At 55.1% G+C, this 20162-nt stretch overlaps 2 protein-coding genes across 18 annotated transcripts; both read left to right on the forward strand.

Moving 5' to 3' along the window:
* The first annotated feature begins 425 nt into the window (after window positions 1-425).
* Window positions 426-4355, forward strand: PPM1N (protein phosphatase, Mg2+/Mn2+ dependent 1N (putative)). 13 transcript variants are annotated; one of them, XM_081217874.1, is made up of 5 exons: window positions 426-1764; window positions 2368-2485; window positions 2564-2669; window positions 2734-2814; window positions 4091-4344. In XM_081217874.1, the coding sequence occupies exons 1-5, from the start codon at window positions 850-852 to the stop codon at window positions 4230-4232; spliced, it is 1362 nt and encodes a 453-aa protein (XP_081074000.1). In that variant the 5' UTR covers window positions 426-849; the 3' UTR covers window positions 4233-4344. The 13 variants fall into 13 exon arrangements, with proteins under 13 accessions (XP_081074000.1, XP_081074003.1, XP_081074002.1 ...); XM_081217877.1 differs by having other exon boundaries at window positions 2754-2814; window positions 4091-4242; XM_081217876.1 differs by having other exon boundaries at window positions 2754-2814; window positions 4005-4164.
* A 2794-nt stretch (window positions 4356-7149) lies between these two features.
* Window positions 7150-20059, forward strand: VASP (vasodilator stimulated phosphoprotein). 5 transcript variants are annotated; one of them, XM_081217887.1, is made up of 13 exons: window positions 7150-7484; window positions 14179-14350; window positions 14424-14589; window positions 15614-15710; window positions 16196-16245; window positions 16365-16606; window positions 16755-16852; window positions 17378-17429; window positions 17962-17995; window positions 18211-18256; window positions 18410-18500; window positions 19034-19091; window positions 19216-20059. In XM_081217887.1, the coding sequence occupies exons 1-13, from the start codon at window positions 7480-7482 to the stop codon at window positions 19251-19253; spliced, it is 1149 nt and encodes a 382-aa protein (XP_081074013.1). In that variant the 5' UTR covers window positions 7150-7479; the 3' UTR covers window positions 19254-20059. The 5 variants fall into 5 exon arrangements, with proteins under 5 accessions (XP_081074013.1, XP_081074014.1, XP_081074011.1 ...); XM_081217888.1 differs by having other exon boundaries at window positions 7151-7484; window positions 16752-16852; window positions 17959-17995; window positions 19205-20059; XM_081217885.1 differs by having other exon boundaries at window positions 7151-7484; window positions 17959-17995.
* Window positions 20060-20162: the final 103 nt, after the last annotated feature.

The raw sequence follows: 20162 nt of genomic DNA on the forward strand, positions 1-20162 counted from the left end.
AATGATGATGAAGGAGCCTAGGCGGAGAGGATGGGGGCGTGGATCTCAGAGTGGGTTGGGGTGGAGCTAGAGGTGGCATTGAGGGGAGGGTATAAAGATTTTACCACTGAGAGGTAGAGGTATAAGTCTAGATTCTCAATGGGAGTGGGAAAGGGGGCGGGAAGAAACTACTCGGAAAGTTTTGAGACAAGGGGAGGAGCTCAGACTTGGGGAGGTTTAAGCCAATTTAGAATTGTTCAGAGTTGGGCGGGGTCAGTCCGAGACTGAGGAGCTAGAGGCGTGGCCTAGAGGGAATAGGGCAGAACAATCAAGGGTGGTGGTGCTGCCCAGAAGGTGAGCTGAACCTGGAGTGAGGCGAGACGGAGAGGGGAGGGGTCGAAGTAAAAAAAATCAAGCATTTAAAGCTTTTGAAACCCGGATGGGACCACTGATGCGGGCAGAGGTTGAACAGAGTCGGGCTGGGGAGCCGAAGCCGAGTGTTGTGTTGAGAGTACGGATTCTAGAGATTGATGCCTGTAACACTGTTTACTTCTGTGACTCAGTTTCCTCTTCGGTAAATTGGAGATGATGATGTAAAACAGTGTGTAGCTCATAGTAAATGCTAGCTTGGTGCTATTATCTTTTTTCCCTGACCCAGACCCCAAACCTCACTTTGAAGGTGCGGAAGAGAGAACGAAGAGTTCAATCCCTTCCAGTGACTCGACTTGAGTGCAAGTCAAGGGCATAGGAAGGAGACTTAGGTGGTTTAAAATTTCACAGTGCAGAGGATTAGTGGAGGTGACGGGGGTGGGGTGGCGGGGCTGTTAGCAGGTGCAGAGGGTGGAGCTTTCCTGATCCCCAGGCTGAAGGATGGCGGCTCTTGCCCGCCTGCTGGAACGTCTCCTCTGGCCAGCTCGCAAGCAAGAGGGGGTGGAGGAGGCAGAGGAGAGGCGCAGCTCTCCCGACGGGCCTCAGTCCCTCCTGGACGCGCCGCGATGCGCCCAGCGGCCGCACGGGGGTGCGGCGGCGTCTTGGGGCTTGAGCTTCGGGGCGAGCGCAGTGCAAGGGTGGCGCGCACACATGGAGGACGCGCATTGCGCTTGGCTTGAGCTACCCGGGCTGGGCCCGGGCTGGGCTTTCTTCGCGGTCCTCGACGGCCACGGTGGGACGAGAGCCGCCCTCTTCGGTGCGCGCCACCTGCCGGGCTACGTGCTAGAGGCGCTGGGCCCAGCGCCCCGCGAGCCCGAGGGCGTGTGCGAAGCATTGCGCCGCGCCTTTCTGAGCGCAGACGCACGCCTGCGCGCGCTCTGGCCCCGCGGCGAGCCGGGAGGCTCCACCGCCTTGGCGTTGCTGGTTTCCCCGCACTTTCTGTACCTGGCGCACTGCGGTGACTCCCGCGCGGTGCTGAGTCGCGCCGGCGCCGTGGCCTTCACCACCGAAGACCATCGGCCCCTCCGTCCCCGGGAACGCGAGCGCATCCATGACGCGGGCGGCACCATCAGCCGCCGGCGCCTCGAGGGCTCTCTGGCAGTGTCCCGAGCACTGGGAGACTTTGCCTACAAAGAGGCTCCGGGAAGGCCCCCTGAACTGCAGCTTGTTTCCGCGGAGCCTGACGTGACCGCCCTGGCACGCCGAGCAGAGGACGAATTCATGCTCCTGGCCTCTGATGGCGTGTGGGACGCGATGTCTGGCTCTGCCCTGGCGGGACTGGCGGCTTCTCGCCTCTGCTTGGGCTTGGCCCCAGAGCTTCTCTGCGCGCAGCTGTTGGACACGTGTCTTTGCAAGGTCCTGGGGGCGGGGCTTGAGATCTTAGAGGGAAGAACCTAAGGGACTTAGGGGGGAGGAGCTTTGATGCAGGGGCGAGAGTAATACTAGAAAAGGAGAGGTGGGACTCCAAATAGGGGACGGGGCCTGCTGGAACGGGGCAGGGCCAAAATGTGCAGGGATCGGAGACTGAGGGAAGCCTTGAGACAAGGCGGAAGAGTTGTAGTTCTCGATAGATAAGTGGGAGGGATTTACGAGAAAGGGCGTGGTCTTTTGGAATGGGACAGCCCTTAGACCTAAAGATGGGTCCTGAGGTGTGACTAGTGGCAGAAGGAAGAACAGCTCAACAGCAGAGTGGGAGGAGCTTTGGAAAAGGGGAGTGGCTCTGTTTAATTGGGTGGTGCTAGGACAGTGAGAGGGCATGGTCTAAGGAATTGGTCCTTGTGAGAGGCCTGGTTTAGACTGGCAGAAGGGTGGGACTTTAAAGATATGGGCATAACCAGATTGAGAAGGGGGCACTAGAGCAAGGGGAGTGTTGGGAAACTCCGTTTCCTAGGGCATGGAGCCCTGTGCTGGGGCATTCAGCCGTGGTCCACCAGGCTCTCTTTTCTCTGCCTTCTCCAGGGCAGCCTGGACAACATGACCTGCATCCTGGTCTGCTTCCCGGGGGCCCCCAGGCCTTGTGAGGAGGCCATCAGGAAGGAGCTAGTGCTGGACGCAGCCCTGGGACGCAGGGTCGCAGGTGAGCAGGCGCCAGGAGCCCGGCGGAAGGGGTGGTCAGCAAGCAGGGTAACTCCCACAATCCTTGCCTCCTTCTCAGAGCTGTGTGCCTTTGGCCAGGAGCCCCCCAGCTTGAACACAGTTTTCAGGACTCTGGCCTCTGAGGACATCCCGGATTTACCTCCTGGGGGAGGGCTCCACTGCAAGTGAGTTGGGGTGGGGTGGGGTGGAATGGGAGGGCCGGTGGGAGGAGGAGGGTCCCCTCCTGAGGGCCTTCCTTTGTTCTCCAGGGCCACAGTCATCGCTGATGCTTACTCTCAGGTCTGCCAGGCCTCAGGAGGGCGCTGGGTGGTAAGGACCCTGTGTTCTTGAATGTTTCTCTTAGAAGCATGTAATTCAGCCCCCCCTCCCCCCCATGCCACCTCTTTAAGTGATGGGGAAATTGAGGCCAGAGGGGACAGGGACTTACCTGATATAGTAATAAACTCTCACACCTGGTCCTGAAGAATTGTGCTAGGCATGATGGTTGGTGGGGGAGGGGAGCGGGTGGTGGTGATGCAGAAGCAGAGGAAAAGAGACTGTGCTTCTCCTCCAAGAAATGTGCCCCCTACATTGCTCTGTGAAGCCCCACCATCCCAAGCACCACCCACTCCATCCAGAAATAAGGCAGAAAAATTCAAGAAATGTTGATGACCAATACCAAGGGCTGACTGCACTGCAGAGACCACCAGGACATCTCCGGAGGGTGGTCCAGGTCTTAGAGGAGAGAGGCTGTGAATTGGGCCCAGATAGCCTAATTAGAGATGTCCAAGGAGGTGGTGAGTGGAGCCACATAAACTAAGGTATGGGGTGGGGGACTGGAAGGAAATGTGAGGGAGGAAACCAGTAAGGCCTTTGCAGGGCAGAGAACAGAGTTGGGTTATTACCAGTCGGGGCCCGGTGGGGGGGAGTTGATGGTTTCTCAGCAGCAGAAAGGAGGTCTTTGTCAGGATTCTTTTGAGTTGTAAGTGACAGAAACCCCATTCAACCTGGGAAGACAAACCAGGGAGTTTACTGGGCCATGTAATTGAAGAGTACAGGGACTTAAGGCATGACTGCATCCAGTTGTCAGATGATGTCATCAGGAACTGTCTTAGTTTTCCTTTCTCTGAGTTGGCTTCATTCCCAGGCAGGGTCTCCACATGAGGTAGCAGAGAGTTGCTACTCCATGCTCACATCCCAGAAGCCTAACATCCCCAGTGGGGAGAGCATGCCAGTTTCCCAGTAGTTGCAGCCGTGCTTCCAGAGCTGGTTCTCATTGGCCACACTGGGTCATGTGCCTGACCAGTCTCTGTGTCTCTGATTGGCCAGGCTGGGGTCACAGGCCCATCCTCTAGCGCTTGGCCTTGGGGTCCACTCCACCCAAAACTGAGGAAATGAGAGATAGGGAATGCTGGTTCCTCAAAGGAAAAACAGGAGCGGTGCTTCCAGAATACAGGGGAGTAAATGCTGAGGGGCAAGAAGGGGTTCCGCTTCACCATCTTCCACATTTTGTGTTACAGATGGGGCAGAATGGGGCTGAGAAGCCCACTGGCACCCATTCAAGCTCTGTCTTGGACTTGGAGGCCTGACAGCTGTCATCCTTTAGGGACCCTCTGCCCAGCTGGGGCCTCAATGGAATTAAGGAAGAAAACTCCCCTTCCCCAGCTATGCAGACCAGCGGAAGGAAGAGAAACCAATGGAGGAACACCAGAATGTTTATTTCCCTTTCTCCTACTTCCCTCTCATAAGACAGAAAGTCTTATGAGAGGGGAAATTCCGCCCACCAGCTAGACCCCCCCAAAAAAACCCAAACCTCAAAACCCCAAGATCAAATGTCTTTGAAAAATTTAGAGCTGAATGGACCCTGAAAATCACCCAGTTCAATAATCTTCTCTTCCCTTCCTATTTTCCATCTGTTTGGGGGGGAGGTAGGGGAAAGTTTTTATCATTAAGTTTTAATTACATAATTCAAAATACATTTTTCTTGTGGAAAAAACCCCGCACGCATTATTTGCCCAGTCATTTGGCAAATACGTATGGGGCACCTGCTATGTGCAAGGCCCTGCTCAGGCCATCAACCTGGCAGACCCACTGAGGTTCCTGCCCCCGGAACCTCCTAGTGTGTGGGGTGGAGTGGGGGGGGGGACAGCAAACAAGGGAACCCATAAATAAGGTCATCTCAGGCACTGAGAAGTGTCTCAAGGAAAATGAAACTGGGGGACGTGATAAGAAAATGTCTTAGGGGAGCTATGCTGGTTTTTCTACATTGTTATTTTTTGAATGGGTGGTAATTTCACTTGGTTTGAAATTCAAAGGGCACAAAACGGTATACAATGAAGTCTCTCTCCATCCCTCACCCACTGCCACTCCATTTTCCACCTGGGGATGGTTGCTTTAGACGGGGGTCAGTGAAGACCTCTGAGGAGGGGACAACTGAGCAGGAACCTAACAGAGAACTCGCCAGCCATGCAAAAACCCCAGGGAAGAGGGTCCCAAGGCAGAGGAAACAGCCAGTGTGAAAGCCTAGGGGCAGGATTGAACTTGGCCTTTTCAAGATGAGGCTTGAGATTATGACCATCATACTCTCCACGATCCCATTCTGTGTCCTACTGGTAACGCCTGCAGTGAGTTTGGAGTGGATTTTTCAAGACCTTTTATTGGGCATGTACACACATGTATATGGTACCTTAGGTGTCTCCTTGATTTTTTTCATACCCTGTGTATCATTTGGCAATTTGTTTCCTTTGACTCAATAATGTGTTGGAAACTTCTTTCATGCCACTTACACACCTCACTCTTTTTAGCTGCTACTCAGCACTTCAGACAAGAGATGTGCAATGGTTTCACCATCCGTCATCCTCTTGATGGGTATTTAGGTTGTTTCCAATTTCTTGCCGTTACGTCACTGCTGCCGTAAAGATCCTTGATCAGGCTCCTGTGTACATATGCAAGAGTTTCTCTAGTGCAGGGGTCTTGCTACCTGTTTTGTACAGCACTTGAGCTAAGAATGGTTTTTACATTTTTAAAGAGTTGTAAAAAAATATGTAAAAGAGGCCCTATGTTTAATATGCCTAAAATATTTACTATTTGGACATTTATAGAAAAAGTTTGCTGACTATAGTGCAGGTGGCACACAGAAGCACCACCCCTCCCATTTCACAGATGGGAAAGCTGAGACCCAGAGAGGAGAAAGGTCTTGCCCATGGTCACAAAGAACTGGGGTTTTCATGCAGTTGGATAAATGTAAATGTGTGTTGAGCTGCTGTTCTGGGCCTGGCTGGGTTAGTAAGGCCCAGAAATTGATTAAGTCTACTTCTGTCCACAAAGAACTCAGTCTGAGGAGACACACAGAGAAACAATTATAACCTACCATAGATCAGGGTTCAAGGTCTCCCAGAGTTGGGTGGAGAAGGGGAGAGGATTACTCCATTCTTCAGAGAAGAATTAATGTCAGAGCATGGCCTAGAAGAATGAGGTGAAGGAGATCAGGACGGCACCCAGCAGCGGATTCCTCTTGGAAAAAAAAAGGCTGGGAATCTTGATTCCCTCACCTAGTCAGCTGGGCCCCAAGAGTTGTTTTACACTCATAACTTGCACCACTGGAGTCCTGGTGGCTCAGGCAAGAGGGCTATAGCCCAGATTTACTTCCTGCCTCCAGGCCTCAATTCATCCATTTCTAAATGTCGAACTGACTGCCCAGGTTCCTGCCCCAGCCTAAGGCACCTGACCCAGGCCAGGTGGCGCTCTACGAGAGGGGCGTGATCATATTGGTGACGTCGCGTAGGGCGGAGTCTGCAGGACCAGTGGCGGAAGCCTGGGAGGGTGTTGGGACTCAGCCCGAATCTGGCGCGTGGGGGGAGGGGGCTCCCGGGAGCCGGCATAGGGAGGGTCCCCCACCTCCGTTCCCTCGGATTGCTGGATGATCCCACCATCCTCCGCAGACGAAACTGAGTCACGGCGGGGCGTGCGTGGAGAGGGGACAAGGGGCCTTATTCACACAGGGACTGGGAGTCCCATTCCCACCGAGGTCCAGCGCCGCACCCCCCCCCCATAGCCTTCCCCCCCCGCCTCGCCCCACACACACCCTGCGGCTGTGAGTCAGCGGCCAGCCGCGCCCCCTCGGCCCACTTCCTCCTCACCTTCCCAGGGCGGGCGGAGGTGGGGGGCAGTGAGAGGGGTGGGCCCCCTCCCCACCCATTCCGCTCTTCGGCGGGGGAGGGGGTTCGCCCCTTAGGAATCCCTCATAAATTGGTGGAGAGAGACGTTGAGGGCTCCGAAGGCAGGATTTAAGAGACAAAATTTGAGAGAATCTATGCTTGACCAGAAGGTCCTCTTCGCCCCCCAAACTGAGTAGAATGTAAAGAAATGGAGAAGTCAATGGGGAGGGTGAGAAGAAATTGTACCCCCATTGATATTCCCCTAAGAATTTCCATCGTGGGAGAGAACGAAGGATCAAGGAAGGATCCCTTCCCCTCCAACAAACTTCCCCTCTGATTTGGGGGGGTGTCCCGCAGAGTGCATCGCTATGCAGTAACGTTGGGGAAGAGGGAAATAGCGGAAGTCTAAGGTTCCGCGTTGCCCTTTTAAGCGCCCTCCACCCCCCTCAACCTCACCGCCTTGAGGTGTCCGCGGCCCCTTTAAGGCGCAGGGCATTATGGGTGCGGGGAGTGGAATTTTGGAACGAAATGTAGCGAAGAGAAGTACAGTAGTAAGAGTAACATTGTAGCCGCCGCCGGCCGAGGGGGCGCGCCGGGGAGGGGACGCCGCACCCCCTTTCTGCTGCCGGGACCCCCGATCAGAGCCCCCGAGAGAGGAGGCGCCCGAGGACCCGCCCCGGCCCTGTCCACGTTCCCCCCAGGAAGCCGGACTCTATGGGGCGGGACCCTGGGGGAGACTGAGCAGAACCTGGAGCCAGCCCTGAACCCCTGAACCTCAAGCCAGGGGCGCCCCGGGAGCACCTACCCCGTGGGCGCTCCGCCCGCCCGCCAAGCAGCCATGAGGTGAGCCTCGAACTGCCTTCAGACCCTTCCCCGCCCGGCGCGAGCTCCCGCCCCGCCTTTGTCCCCCTCCCCCCAGCTTGCTCCGGGCTGGTATTTGGGGACCGGGCACTGGGAGCCTCGGATTTGAGGCCGAGCCCCCCTGGACGAGCTCCAAATATTGACCACTTCCCCTTGACTCTCAAGGCTCCGCGTGGTGCCGGTGAGGTTCTCCCGGGAGCCCTTAGATTTGGGGGCGCTCCAAGGACTCCCGAATTTTTAAAAGACTTTTTCAGAGGACCTTCAAGTTGGCATATACTCCCCGCAGGGAGGCCAGGATTTAGGCAGGGCTCAGACTCCCCCCAGATCTCAACCCGGCCCCTAGAGGGATTGTGGGGGGCCGGTTTGGGGGGTCCCTGGGACCTGGAAGAGAGATTGAGACGTAGACTTTGGTTTTCGGGGGTCCCCTTTTACGTGGCGCTGGAAAAAGTCTTCCCAAGAGCGACCTTGCTCCTTAACTTCGGGGGTACTTAACCCCTTAAATTTGGGGGGCTCATCCTCCTGTGGAGGAGGTTGGTGTGGACGGATCCACGGACCCAGACGCAGCCTCCAGGGTCTGGCTGGGACTCCCCTCCCCCGCCGCTCCCCACCCACAATTTGCTTAAAACAGGCTGTGCCTAGGACCGAGCGAGCGCTCTGGGCCGAGGGCGGCTCCCCGGCCCCGGGCCAGAAGGGCGGCCCCTCTCCCCAACCTGCGCGGCCCTGGGGAGGGAGGGGGCACGGCAGCTGGGGGAAGGGGGGCCTTTGTCTTCCTGACTCACCTGTCGAGACAGCTGGTGTGGGGAGGGGCCGGCAAAGAGCGCCGTGGGCCGGCTGCTTTCCCCACCGCGGCGCCTCCCCCTTCTCTCAACACCGCCCCCCCTTCCCCAGCAGTCCCGAGTTGTGCGGTTGATGGAGGGGGCGTTGCAAAGCTTCAAGGTCATAGCCCTCTCCCCAAGGGACCCAGGCTTCCCAGAGAGTTCCAGCTATCTTCCCAGGAATTTAATCCTGGGGGGTGGGGGCCGAAGGGACCCAGGGATTTTGTCTCCCGGGCCTCCCTCAAAACTCCTGGGCTCACCTGAGGGCGGGGCCCGTGCGGCTGGGGGACCCGACTAGCCCCCCCTTATTCTCCCTTTCCCCTGGCCCCCCATAATCTCTCCCTTGAGGCCTGAGCCTGACAATACTATCTCCCTTCCTCTAAGCTCTCAGAGACTTCCTGCCCCAAAGCCCCCAGCTCAAGGGGGAGGCCCCTGGGGGCGGCTGGGGATTAACCCCCTGGCGCCCACATCCTCCCACATTCCCCATACCCCTGCCCTCTGACATAGGGTGGCATTCCTTTTTACGGTCAGTAGAGAATCCCCCTCGCACATTTGTTCCTTCTGCTGTAAAGGGATTGCTGGAAAATTTGGAGCAAGGGGGCACCCACAGACACCCACAAGACTTCCTGCCTACCCTTTCCCCTATTATAGCAACATCCCTTCAAGGTCTGCCCAGGAGAGGGGGCGGTTTTCGGGAGTCAGGCTCTCTTCCTTCACCTTCTTCCTGGGGGGCTCTCCTCTCCCACTGCCCCCCAGCCCCGCCCCCCCCGCCGCGTTTCCGGTCCCAGGCGCGGTGGAAGGCGGATGGCGGATGTCCGAGTTAGTGCTGCTTCACTCACTGAGACCGTAAAAGGGCAGGAGCAATGTCTGGGCCAGCCTCCCCGCCCCCAGTCCCCGAGGCCCTGGCCCTCCCACAAGGCCCCCCTACTGCTGGCCACGACCAAACCTCCCACCTCCTGGGAGGTGGGCAGAAGTCGAGCTGATGCCTGTCTCACCAGAGGGTTACTCCCACCTCCCGAGGGGTCTTCCCTTCTGATGGCCACACCCGACTTACTGGGCTGTGCCCCTTCTCCCAGGACAGCTAGGAAGGATTCAGAAAGACCCATGGCCTTGTCTGGGGGCAGCTGGGGAAACTGAGGCTCAAAGAGAGAAAGGCCTGGCCCAAGATCCCTCAGAAATTCCTAAGCAGTATTGAGGGAGGGGAGGGGGATGGGATCCTCTGATTTCTGGCTGATTTGGCTGGGGACAGTCTTGGGGGCAGTTGGAAGAGAGGATGCTAAGATGGAAAATTACAAGATACAGCTCCTTTTCTCCCAGTTTGACAAATATTTGTTGAGTGTCTGCTGTGTCCGGGACTCTGAGCTGGAATTCTGGGAAGTGGGGCAGAGGTCTGAGAATCTCAGGGCAGAAGGGACTCAAGAAGTGTTTGGTTCATTTCTTTCCTCTTCCAATAATAGTAATTATTATTGTTGTTTTTATTTTTTTTTAAATAATGAGAGACCATTTGATCAAACATCTACTTTGTGCCAGGCACTGTACTAGGTGCCTGATTCAATTTAATCCTCACAGCAATTCTAAGAGATTGATACTATTAGGACCGTCCCCCTTCCCCAGATGGGAAAACTGAGGCACAGAGAAATTAAGCAAATTGCCTATTAAAGTCAGATTAGAAGTGGGCAAGCCTGAATTTGAACCCAGGCCTCTTTCCAGAGTATTATACTATTAGAGAAAAAGGAAAATCAAACCTTTAGTGGCCTTAAAAAAAAAAATACAAGTAATGTGCTTTCACTGTACAAACACTTAAGATAATGCTGATAAACAAAAAGGAACCCAGTTACCTTCCTAATCACTTATGGGGAACTGAGGCCTGTCAGGGAGGAAGGACTAGAGTGAACCCATACAAGCCCTGCAGACCCTACATCTGAGTTTCTATCCAGGGTTTCTTCAAAGATTTGTAGTTTGGAAAGGTTGTGTGTGCCTGGGGCTTTGGGGGGTGGATCACAAGTTTTGCGGTTTAAGGGGCTATAGGATGAAGGGGTGAAAGGAGGGGCAAGCCTCTAATATAGAAGGTTTGAGTAAACCAGAGTGACTATGTTTGATTGCCTCCCGTGATGAGAAGCTCTCTCCCTCCTATATTGCCTCTCAGCTCCCTCATATGGATCCTCTGCCAAATTCCAAGTCCTGTGCTTAGGGCGTTTCTTATCTCTTTCAGTCCTTACCACACAGCGAGGGGGTGACTTGAACCTTCTTTTATCTACCACATGCTAGAGTTTTCCAGAATGGGAGTACCTGTGGGAGAGTTCTGGGCTGGTTGGGGATTAAGGCTCTCATGTCAAATTGAGGGTATGAGACCCCCAGAGACCACTGGAATTAGGCAGACCCCATTTCCATCTCACTCCCTGCTTCCTGGCTGTGGGATTTTTCCATTCTAGCTTTTTGCCTGGTTTATAGTTTTATTTTTTGAACTTAAGTAATGAATTAGTTTTTTATAGGTAATACCAGCCCATGTTAAAACAAAATGAAAAGTCATAATTAAGCAATTCAAGAAGGTAAACGGTACAAAATGTCCACTTCCTGCCTGCCTCCTCAGGCCCCCAGGTCCCCAGTGCCTCAGAGGCAGCCACGGTTAGTCTCCTGAGAAGCAGCCTCTGCATATATCACCACTCTGTGTGCAGAGGTATTTATATCCTCCCCACCTTTAAAAAAAAAAAAAAAAAAAAACTTCTGATACACACCACTTTATACCTTTCCTTTAAAAAAAAAAATCAGCTTAGCTGTTTTCTCATCTTTAAATGAGGTTAAGAACATTGGTGGTGGTCGTGGGGGAACTTGGGTTCAAATATGAGCCCCTCTGCTTGTTTGCTGCGTGACCTGGGATAACTGTCTTCACCTCTCTGTGGCCACAGTTCCTCATCTGTAAAAAGGGTGAGCACCAGAGTCCATCTCATGAGGTCATTGCAAGGTTCACTGTGGAAATTGCAGCTCAGTACCTAGAACAATGTCTGGTACACGGGCTAACCAATAAATGTCAGCTGCCATTGTTAAAAACTTTTCCTTTTTTACAGATGGCTAATTTAACAACTCTTGGATACCTACTGTGTCCTAGGCATGATTCTAGGTTCTGAGGATACAGCAGAAAGGACAAAACAGAAAGGACAAAAATCCCTGCCCTCATGGTCCTGACCTTTTGGTAGGGGAGACAGGGATCTGTCAGACAGGGATCAGGTGCTATGAAATGTGGGACATGCAATGAGAGGGAGAGGAGCTTTTCCAGATAGGGTAGTCAGGGAGGGCTTCTTGGAAGAGGTGTCTGGCTAAGCGGCGACCTGAAGGAGGTGGAAATCCAGGATGAGGGAGAACAAGAGCACCAGCCTGCGGTGGGAATGTGTCTGGCACGCTGAAGGAGCAGCACGGAGGCCAGTGGGGCTGGAACAGCAAGCTGGGGGGAAGGAAGGGATGAGATCAGAGATCACACAGATCACGAAGGCCCTGGAGAGAACTTGGCCAGAATAAAAATTCTGGGGGAGCTGCCACGGAAGCTTCCAAGAAGAGGAGGGGCACGATCTGACTTGTGTTTTAACAGGATCCTTTTGCTGTAATGGGGACACCACAGCCTGGAGGGGGGCAAGACCAGTCTGGGGTCATTCTGCAGACATCCAGCTCTCTGGCCAATCCAGAGACTCAGCAGGGCAGGGTCGCTTGGGAGAGCAAAGTGCAGCCAGGGTTGGTTAGCAACGAAGGCCCCGGGCACCTGGGCAGAGTCTGCCCTGGGTGTGGGTGGCAGGTGTGGGCGAGGCCTTAACTCTGCCCTGCCAGGGGCAGTGGAAGCCAGAAAGAGCCCCTGAGGCTGCACGTGTCTGAAAACAGCACCTGGTGTTTGGGTAGGGCCCACACAGTCCCCGGTGGTTAAGATTGTGGACTTGGGTTCAAACCCTCGCTGTGCTACTTACTAGCTGCGTGACCACAGGCGAGTCACGCAACGTTTCTGGGCCTCTGTTTGCAGTCCTTGCAGAATGAGGATGAAATAGCCCATCTAGAAGGGCTGCAGTGAGAATAAAATGAGAGACTCTGAGGAAAGGGCTTAGGGCATCTGAGCAGCTGAAGTGCCTGATAAGAGGGAGGTGCCCCAATTATGTAAACCTGGGGGGAGGGTCTGGGGGCTCAGCTTCCTGGCCTAGGAACCCGGATCTGGGTCTGCTGAGGGGCTTTCCCTGCCTTGTCTTTTGTCAGTGTTATGCGCCAGCCCCCAGCCCTGGTAGAGACAGAGCCATTGTGAGGTATAATTTCTCTCCCCGGAAACCTCTGACCACCACTTCCTCTTTTCAGGAAAAAGGCCGGTGGGGGTGGGGACCAGTGCTTCCCCCTGGCTTGTGTGTGACCTTGGGCAAGTCACTTCCTGTCTGGGTGCCTGAGTTTCCCCACTGGGGGGAGGAGGGCATTGAACCTCCCCAGAAGGACTGGTAGGGGGTGGGAGGGATGTGGCTGTCCAGGGACCCAGTGGTACCTGTTCAGGGTGCCCGTGGAAAGGATGCTGACAGTTACTCAGCACTCAGTACATGCCAGGCACCATGCCAAGCACTTTACATGTCCAGACTCATCTACTTCTCCCACTGCCCTGGGGGAGGTGGGGTCTGTCATTTCCCCAGTCTGCAAGCAAGGAAGATGCCTTCTCTCATGTGGGAAGGCTGCTTGCCTGAGTCATATGGAGTAGGTGGCCCAACGGGGATTTGAACCTACATCTGTGGATATCAGATCCTGAACCCTGAACCAGTTTACTGACCCCCTCCCCCCAAAGCTAAGTCAGATGTCACCTCCTCCAGGAAGTCTCTGATCCCCAGGCTGGGGCAGGCACTCCTTCTGGGCACCCAGGCCTGGTCTTGAATTATCACTATCTGGGGACAGGACAGACCACTGTGATGCTCTCCTGCTGGAGGGTGGGGCCGGGGCTGTCTGGGTCTCTGCCTGACATGGAGCAGGGAGTGTCCACTGATGGCCGTTGGCGCCAGGGGGGCCGGAGGGATGGGGTGAGCAGCAGGAAGTGGAAGAGCCTGAGATCTAGCCTTGGTCCCCAACTTGCTGCAAGCTTCACCCTTCCCCTCCCTGAGCCTCAGCTTCCTCCTCCTGAGTGGGGAGAGGTGGTTGGGGGAAGGGGGGGCTCCGAGCACCCCAGCGGAGATGGGGAAACAGGCTCCAAGGGCACCAGGCAGGGGCTGGTTCCCAGTACTGCCCAGAGCTCTTGCCCCGCCCCTTCCATCCGCTTCTCCCCGGCCCCCTCCTCCAGCTGTCACTCTGCATCTCTCTGCCTCAGTCTCTCTGTCCATCTCTTTGTCTTTTTCCACCTGCCTGTATCTCCATTTCTGTATCTCTCTGCTCCCTGCCTTTCCATCTGTTTCCCCCCACTACTCCTCTGTCTGTCTGTCTTTCAGTCTGTCTCTGCTTTGTCGGTGTGATTCCTTTCTCAGCTCTCTCTGCATCAGTCTGTATGTTTGTCTCTTCCAGTCTGTCTGACTCTTCCTCTTCCTGTCTTCTTTCCTCCCATCTGACTGTCTGTCTCTTTCCTTGTCTGTCTCACATCCCCTGTTTGTCTCTTTGTCTGACTCTCCCAGTCTGTCTGTCTCTCTGTCCCGTCTGTCTTTTCTCTCCCAGTCTGGGTCTCTTCGAGGGTCTGTCCCCAGCCCTCTCTCCCCGTCTGCCTGTCTTCCTCTGCCTCTCCATGGGTCCCTCTTCCTCTCACACTGTCTTTGTGTCTTCAAATATCCCAGGGGGGCCCAGATGGAGAAGGTGACCGGCCCCTGGAGGAAGGGTGCCAGGCTCCCTTCCTCAGCTAACTGGCCTCTCTCCCCTTTCCTCCCTCCGGGCAGTGAGACGGTTGTCTGCTCCAGCCGGGCCACTGTGATGCTCTATGATGACAGCAACAAGCGATGGCTGCCTGCTGGCACGGGCCCCCAGGCCTTCAGCCGCGTCCAGATCTATCACAACCCCACTGCCAACTCCTTCCGGGTAGTCGGCCGGAAGATGCAGCCAGACCAGCAGGTGAGGCTTCCCTCCCCGCCCCTTCTGCCTGCTGCACCCCACCACTCCTCACCCACATTTCCCCCCCTGCCAGGTGGTCATCAACTGTGCCATCGTCCGGGGTGTCAAGTATAACCAGGCCACCCCCAACTTCCACCAGTGGCGTGACGCCCGCCAGGTCTGGGGCCTCAACTTCGGCAGCAAGGAGGATGCAACCCAGTTTGCCGCCGGCATGGCCAGCGCCCTAGAGGCATTGGAAGGTTAGAGAGAGTGGGCAGGGGACCACTGAGCCCTGCCGTGTGGCCTGGGGCCGCCACTTTACCACCTGGCCTCAGTTTACTCATCTGAAAATGGGGCCAATTCACAACTTCTGTGGAGAATTATTATGAGGATTTTGTGGGTTCCTGTGTGCCCCAAGTGCACCCACATATAAAACGCATGGTTCCTAAGAGTACATTTTGCTCCAGGAATTTTTACACATGCACACTCCTGTGTGACCTCCCAGATCAAGATATAGATATTTCCAGCCTCCAGAAAGTTCCTTGTGCCCTTTCCCCAGGTAACCATTACACTGACTTATGTCATCATCGGTTAGTTTTCAGGCAACAATATTAAGAAAAAACCCCCAGTTGGTATTTCTTAAACTGGAATGTGCCCACGAATCATCTAGGAAAAACGCAGATTCCAATTCAGTTGGGTTGGCCGGGGCCCGAGCCTCTGTACTTCTAACAAGCTCCCTGGTGACGCCAAGGCTACCGGTCCATAAACAGTACACTTTGAGGAGCGAGGCTTTAGGTGACGGCTGTGCATCTGGGGTCACAAATCACCAAATGGCGGAGGTGTTTGCTTCCTGGAGCGGCTTCAGTGCTAGTGGGGAGGGGCTTGCTTGTCCGAGGCACAGGAAAATACATGGGAGCCAGAGGCCTGAGCGGGGGTGAGGAAGAGGCTCTCAGCCTTTCCTGGGTCTTCAGGTGGGGCAGTCTGAGCGGCTGTGACAGGTGCGTTAAGAGCCTGGATGCTGGAGTGGGCCTGAATTCAAGTCTTGTTCCTGCAAATTCGGGTCTGCAGGACTTGGGGCAAGTGGCTCCCCTCTCTGGGCCTTTGCTGTCCCGCCTGTGACCTGGGCATCCTCCCAGCACCCGCCTCACATCAGCTCAGTCAGGGGAAGCTCGTGCGGACCCCTCATGGCAGAGTCCCTGGGAGGCCCGGGAGAGCCGAGGGAACGTGCCGAGGGGTGGCACCGGCTTCCCGGGTGACTCAGCAGCCTTTACTCTCACCTTCCAGGAGGTGGGCCTCCACCCCCGCCGGCACCGCCTACAGCACCTCCCACCTGGTCTGTCCAGAACGGCCCCTCCCCAGAGGAGATGGAGCAACAGAAAAGGTGGGGCCAGTCCCTGGGTGGGGAACCTTACTGCTGCTGGAGTTCTAGGTTGTTCCAGAACCCCTGACTCCTAGAGTTCAAACCTCTCCAACTTGCAGTTTTCAGAATGTTCTAACTCCCAGGGGACTAGAAATGGACATCTTTCAGAAACCCCCCACCTCCTGGAGTTTGAAAAACTCCTGACACCCAGAGTTGCAGAACCTCCTGACCCTTCAAATTCTGGTCCCCCGGATTCCCAGAGTCCGGAATTTGGTGGTCTAAGGGGTCTTGGGTGTTCTGTAACCCTGGTGTTCTTGACAGTCTGATGACTAGATGGCTCGCCTCTTGCTCTGTCCTCCCCCTGCAACCCTTTCCTGGCCCCTGGGGAATGGAGGACATGAGTGGGGCTTAGGAGCCAGCCTGGCCGGAGACCTCTGAGGGGCGATCCGGGAAGTTGCTGCCCAGCCTGGGGCTCTCAGTGATAGTAGCTCGCCTTCCCTCCCCAGGCAGCAGCAGTCGGAGCTCATGGAGCGGGAACGCAGGGTCTCCAACGCAGGTGATTGCTCGAATGGCCTCCGGGCTCGGGTGACCACCCCAGAGGAGGGGGTGGGCCAGCCGGACAACAGAGAATAAGGCTTCTCTCTCAGCACCGCTCCTTTTTCGTGTTTCTTACAGGAGGTCCACCTGCTCCCCTAGCTGGGGGACCACCGCCGCCACCAGGACCTCCCCCTCCTCCGGGTCCCCCCCCACCCCCTGGTCTCTCCTCCTCGGGGATCTCGGCTGGGGGGCATGGAGCAGGGGGAGGCCCACCCCCTGCGCCCCCTCTCCCTACAGCACAAGGCCCCAGTGGTGGAGGGACTGGGGCCCCCGGCCTGGCCGCAGCCATTGCCGGAGCCAAACTCAGGAAAGTCAGCAAGGTGAGGGGGCAGGCATGGCGGGTGTGGGGTGACAGGGCCTGATATTATAATGGGATGAGGCCAGAGTTGCCTGGGAGCCTCACAGGAGGGCTGGAAGGCCAGGAGGCCCGCCCATAAAGCCCCCACCTCTTTGTAATTTCTCCAGCAGGAGGAGGCCTCAGGGGGGCCCTTGGCCCCCAAAGTTGAGAGCAGTCGAAGCACGGGCGGGGGGCTCATGGAAGAGATGAATGCCATGCTGGCCCGGAGGTGAGCCTGAGCCTGGAGCCCTCAAGAGCCGCGAAAGCCCTTGGAACACACCCCTCAGACCAGCAATTATCACCTGGAGATTCCTGTTCAGTAGGGCCGGGTGGGGGGAGGGCTCAGATTCCCAGTTAGTTGGTTTCTTTGGGTGAAAGTTCACCCTTTGATAGCCAGGTTTGGGATATAATGATGGGGATTGCATTCTCCTGAGATGGCTGAGGTTTGCAACCACCCAGGTAGCCTCTGGAATGTTCTAAACCCCAGAATTCTAGGACCTTAGGAGATCCTGCCTCAGAACCTGGGAACTCCGCCCTTAGAATTGTGTGACTCCCAAACGGGAATCGGAAAGCCCCACCCCAGTTCGAGAGCAGCACTCTCTTTAACTTCTAAAACTACAATTTTCTTAGCCTTGACAAACTCCAGAAGTCTGCACGCTAGAATCCACCTTTCCAGCCAGAGCTCTGAGGAAGGGAATTGTTGAGTGGCTGAGGGAGGGCTGAAGCCATCTGTTTTTGCCTTTCTCTCTTACAGAAGGAAAGCCACACAGGTTGGGGAGAAAACCGCCAAGGATGAATCTGCCAATGTGAGTCAGGGGCTCTTCCGTCCATATACCCCTTAGGATGTACCGTTTGCGTAGGAATATTGGGGAGGGGGCTGTGATAGGGATGGGCTAGGTTTGAAGGTGGAGGAGGAAAATGAGCAGAGGTGCGGCGTCGGGGGGCTGGGGGGCTGGCTCATGACAGTTTCTTTTTTTTTAAATTAATTTATTTATTTTTGGCTGTGTTGGGTCTTTGTTGCTGCCCCCGGGCTATCTCTAGTTGTGCCGAGCGGGGGCTACTCTTGGTTGCGGTGCGCAGGCTTCTCATTGCCGTGGCTTCTCTTGTCGCGGAGCACGGGCTTCAGTAGTTGTGGCTCATGGGCTCAGTAGCTGTGGCTTTCGGGCTCTAGAGTGCAGGCTCAGTAGTTGTGGCACACGGGCTTAGTTGCTCCGTGGCACGTGGGTTCTTCCCGGACCAGGGCTCAAACCCGTGTTCCCTGCATTGGCAGGTGGATTCTTAACCACTGCGCCACCAGGGAAGCCCTTGGCTCATGACAGTTTTATTTCCCACCAGCAGGAGGAGCCAGAGGCCAGAGTCCCAGCCCACAGTGGTGAGTGAGAGCCCAGTCTATCACAGGAACTACAAGTCCCAGGATGCCCGCTTCTCACATATAACACACCTTGATGGGAGAATCTGTACAACAATGCTGGGGATTGTAGTCTCCTGAGATGGTTCTTTGAACAGGGGCTGATGAGGCTCGGGGAGAAAGATTGAGGCAGGGCATTCCTTGTCCCTGATCTTTTTGATTTATTGCCTGTCCCCCAGAATCTGTGCGGAGACCCTGGGAGAAGAACAGCACAACCTTGCCAAGGTGGGCCATCAATACTGGGGCCCCACCCCCCAAAATAGTTGAATTTGCCAAATTTGTAGGGAGGAACACAGTGTGACCCCTGGAATGGGAGGCAGGGGAGGCAGACCCTCTCTCTAACCTCATTTCCGCCCCAAACCACACCAACTCTCCCAGGATGAAGTCATCTTCTTCAGTGACCACTTCCGAGGCCCAACCCTCTACGCCCAGCTCCAGTGATGAGTCAGACCTGGAGCGGGTGAAACAGGTAGCTTGGGGAAAGGACTGGGAGTGAGGTCCGGGGGATAGAAAGGAGATCTGGGTCCAGACTCTGCCACTGACCTGCCATGTGACTCTAGAAAAGGCCTTGGGAACCTCAGTTTTCCAGTCTGAGAAATGGAGAGATTGGATCATGTCAGGGATGACACAGACACCATAACCACCTTATCCAGTGCCCATGACAGATCTTACTAATCTTATCACTGGACTCACTCCTGTTGAGTACCCAGAATCCTCTTCAGTACACTGGCCCCAGACATTTATCACCAATTGGAGGTGGCAGGAGACTGCAATGTATTTGCCAGCCTTGGTACTGGATGTTCTCCAGTACTTTCCTTCTGGCTCCAAGGATCCGGAATTCTCCCCTAGAATTCTCACTTTGTGGCCTTGCCAGTGATGTCATGGTGTGTGTGTAATAGGGGTCTTGAACCTCCTTCCTCTGGCCCCTCAGTCATTAAGAAAGGGGGGATTCGCTTTTGCAAGTCCAAGTACCCTTCCTGATTGGTACCCCATCATTTTCAGGAGCTTCTGGAAGAGGTGAGGAAGGAACTGCAGAAAGTGAAAGAGGAAATAATTGAAGGTGAGGTGGTTTTTTATTTTAAACATTTATTTATTTTGGAGGCATCATGTCCCTTGGAAAGCCCTGTTTTGGAAGGGAAGGGGGAAGAAGCTCTGCCCCTGACCACTGCCCAGTTTCCTTCCAGCCTTTGTCCAGGAGCTGAGGAAGCGGGGCTCCCCCTGACCACAGGGCCCCAGAAGATCCAGTTTCTCCTTTCCGCACACGCCCTCCGCCTGTCACCCTGCTTTCCCTGCCTCGACTTGACTTGGAATTGGCTGAAGACTACACAGGAATGCGTCTTCCCCACTCCCTATCTTACTTGGAAAATTCCAAGGGGGTGTGGCTTCCCTGGCACCATGCCCACACCCATACTGGCTGCTGATTGGCTGGGGAGGCCCCCACCCTTTGCTCCCTTTGGTCCTTCCCCTCTGCCATCCCCTTGGGGCTGGTTCCTCTGCTGGGGATGCACCAGTTAACCCCACAGTAAGGGGGAAGGAAGGAGGGAATTTCACATTCCCTTGTTCTAGATTCACTTTAACGCTTAATGCCTTTGAAGTTTTGTTTTTTAAGAAAAAAAAGTATATATATATATTTAGGTTTGGGGGGGAGGAAATGTTTTTTCTCTTTGGTTTTGATAAAATGGGATGTGGGGAGTTTTTAAATGCTGTGCCCCTGGCTTGTCCCACTTGGGACAGCTATTTAAGGGGGGTTGTCCCATCAGGCTGGGGGCACCTCCCCCCACCCCAGGGACCTCCCTTCCCTCTGGCTCCTTCCCCTTTTCTATGAGGAATTAAGATGCTGTAACTTTTTGGAACCTCAGTTTTTTGGTTTTTTATTTCGGTAGGTTTTGGGGTCCAGGCCATTTTTACCCCCTGGGGAAAAAAAGATGAGGGGGAAAGGAAAAGGGGAGGAAACCTCCCCTCTCCCACCTTCACCTTTAGCTTCTTGAAAATGGGCCCCTGTGGAATAAATCTGCCAGTTTTTATAAATGCTAAGATTTCTGGAGTGATTGGAAGGGCTGCTCTCACGAGGATGGGGGCGTGACCCTCCCTCCCCCAGTAATCTGCCTTCCCCTCACCTTCCTTCTTCCCA

Source organism: Mesoplodon bidens (assembly GCF_964165515.1).
Source record: "Mesoplodon bidens genome assembly, chromosome: 18".
Classification (NCBI taxonomy): Eukaryota; Metazoa; Chordata; class Mammalia; order Artiodactyla; family Ziphiidae; genus Mesoplodon; species Mesoplodon bidens.

Bases quoted from the DNA above. Each gene is read 5' to 3' on its own strand.
- PPM1N (XM_081217869.1), top strand. From the start codon at position 850: ATGGCGGCTCTTGCCCGCCTGCTGGAACGTCTCCTCTGGCCAGCTCGC. The intron at 1,765-2,367 runs GTCCTGGGGGCG...TGCCTTCTCCAG, and splicing joins TGGACACGTGTCTTTGCAAG to GGCAGCCTGGACAACATGAC. The intron at 2,486-2,563 runs GTGAGCAGGCGC...CCTCCTTCTCAG, and splicing joins CCTGGGACGCAGGGTCGCAG to AGCTGTGTGCCTTTGGCCAG.
- VASP (XM_081217884.1), top strand. The intron at 15,711-16,195 runs GTGGGGCCAGTC...TTCCCTCCCCAG, and splicing joins GAGATGGAGCAACAGAAAAG to GCAGCAGCAGTCGGAGCTCA. The intron at 16,607-16,751 runs GTGAGGGGGCAG...TAATTTCTCCAG, and splicing joins AACTCAGGAAAGTCAGCAAG to CAGGAGGAGGCCTCAGGGGG.